Source organism: Oncorhynchus keta, chromosome 30, assembly GCF_023373465.1.
Source record: "Oncorhynchus keta strain PuntledgeMale-10-30-2019 chromosome 30, Oket_V2, whole genome shotgun sequence".
NCBI classification, from domain to species: Eukaryota; Metazoa; Chordata; class Actinopteri; order Salmoniformes; family Salmonidae; genus Oncorhynchus; species Oncorhynchus keta.
The window spans coordinates 59,217,459-59,219,958 of NC_068450.1; the positions used below are offsets into that span (position 1 = coordinate 59,217,459).

General features: G+C 45.4%; 1 protein-coding gene across 1 annotated transcript in view; it reads left to right on the forward strand.

The window, feature by feature from the left end:
• Positions 1-2,500, forward strand: part of LOC118381930 (unconventional myosin-X-like) — a 76,352-nt gene that overhangs the window by 61,210 nt on the left and 12,642 nt on the right. The window contains 2 exon segments of the mRNA XM_052488683.1: positions 166-314; positions 2,186-2,334. Coding sequence (XP_052344643.1) covers positions 166-314; positions 2,186-2,334 — 298 coding nt within the window.

A 2,500-nucleotide genomic window follows, 5' to 3' on the forward strand; every position in this document is an offset into this window, starting at 1 on the left:
CTGACTTGAACATGAATGGATTTGACAATAACTTTTCTTCCCTCCTCCCTCCTTTCCTTCTCTCCCCCTCCTTCCTCCTTTCCTCTCTCCCTCTCCTCCCTCCATCCCTTCCTCTCCTCTTCTCTCCCCTCCTTTCCTCTCCCCCACCCCTCCTCTCCCCTCCAGTCCAGAGACAGCAGGGCTATGCCAGTCTTCAGGATGAAGCGATCCGAGTGTTTAACTCTCTTCAGGAGATGGAGACTCTGGCAGACCCTGTTCCTATCATACGGGGGGTACTGCAGACCTGTCAGGACCTGAGACCTCTCCGAGACGAGGTACACACACATGGGCACACACATCATATGAGCACATACACTCTTAGAAAAAAAGGTGCTATCTAGAACCTAAAAGGGTTCTTTGGGTGTCCCCATAGTATAACCCTTTGAAGAACCCTTTTTGGTTCCAGGTAGAACCCTCTCCACGTGGAACCCAAAATGGTTCTACCTGGAACCAAATAGGGTTATCTTATGGGGACAGTTGGAGAACGCTTTTGGAACCCTCTTTTCTAAGATTGTATACTTGTGCACATACAGGAACACATACAGGAACACATACAGGAACACATACAGGAACACATACAGGCACACATACAGGAACACATACAGGAACACATACAGGCACACATACAGGAACACATACAGGAACACATACAGGAACACATACAGGCACACATACAGGAACACATACAGGAACACATACAGGAACACATACAGGCACACATACAGGAACACATACAGGAACACATACAGGCACACATACAGGAACACATACAGGAACACATACAGGAACACATACAGGAACACATACAGGCACACATACAGGAACACATACAGGAACACATACAGGAACACATACAGGCACACATACAGGCACACATACAGGAACACATACAGGCACACATACAGGAACACATACAGGCACACATACAGGAACACATACAGGCACACATACAGGAACACATACAGGAACACATACAGGAACACATATAGGAACACATACAGGAACACATACAGGCACACATACAGGAACACATACAGGCACACATACAGGAACACATACAGGAACACATACAGGAACACATATAGGAACACATACAGGAACACATACAGGCACACATACAGGAACACATACAGGAACACATACAGGAACACATATAGGAACACATACAGGAACACATACAGGCACACATACAGGAACACATACAGGAACACATACAGGCACACATATAGGAACATATACAGGCACATACAGGCACACATACAGGAACACATACAGGAACACATACAGGAACACATACAGGCACACATACAGGAACACATACAGGAACACATACAGGCACACATACAGGAACACATACAGGCACATACAGGAACACATACAGGAACACATACAGGAACACATACAAGAAAAACATACAGGCACACGTACAGGCACACATACAGGAACACATACAGGAACACATACAGGAACACATATAGGAACACATACAGGAACACATACAGGCACACATACAGGAACACATACAGGAACACATATAGGAACACATACAGGAACACATACAGGCACACATACAGGAACACATACAGGAACACATACAGGCACACATATAGGAACATATACAGGCACATACAGGCACACATACAGGAACACATACAGGAACACATACAGGAACACATACAGGCACACATACAGGAACACATACAGGAACACATACAGGAACACATACAGGCACACATACAGGAACACATACAGGCACATACAGGAACACATACAGGAACACATACAGGAACACATACAAGAAAAACATACAGGCACACGTACAGGCACACATACAGGAACACATACAGGAACACATACAAGCACACATACAGGAACACATACAGGAACACATACAGGAACACATACAGGAACACATACAGGAACACATATAGGAACACATACAGGAACACATACAGGCACACATACAGGCACACATATAGGAACACATACAGGCACACATACAGGAACACATACAGGAACACATACAGGCACACATACAGGCACCCACACACACACACACACACACACACACACACACACACATACAAAGGCGCATACGCATACAAACACTCTCCTACTCAATCACTGTCTTTATCGCTCTCTCCAGGTATACTGTCAGGTGATCAAGCAGACCAATCACGTACCTCAGCCCAATCAGCCCAATCAGCGGGCTCATTGGCACCTCCTCACCTGTATGAGCTGTACCTTCCTCCCAAGCCGGACCATCCTCAGATACCTGCGCTTCCACCTCAAAAGGTGTGTGTGTGTGTGTGTGTGTTCCCAAGAGGTGAATGCATGTCCCAGGTGTTAGTTTTTACTTGGTTTATTTAGAACCTAACAGACAACTTGGAAAAGCTCAAACCAAGTTTATTCACCTAATGGGTCAAACAGCTGAACAGACAAAGACATGTTCTCACCAGCA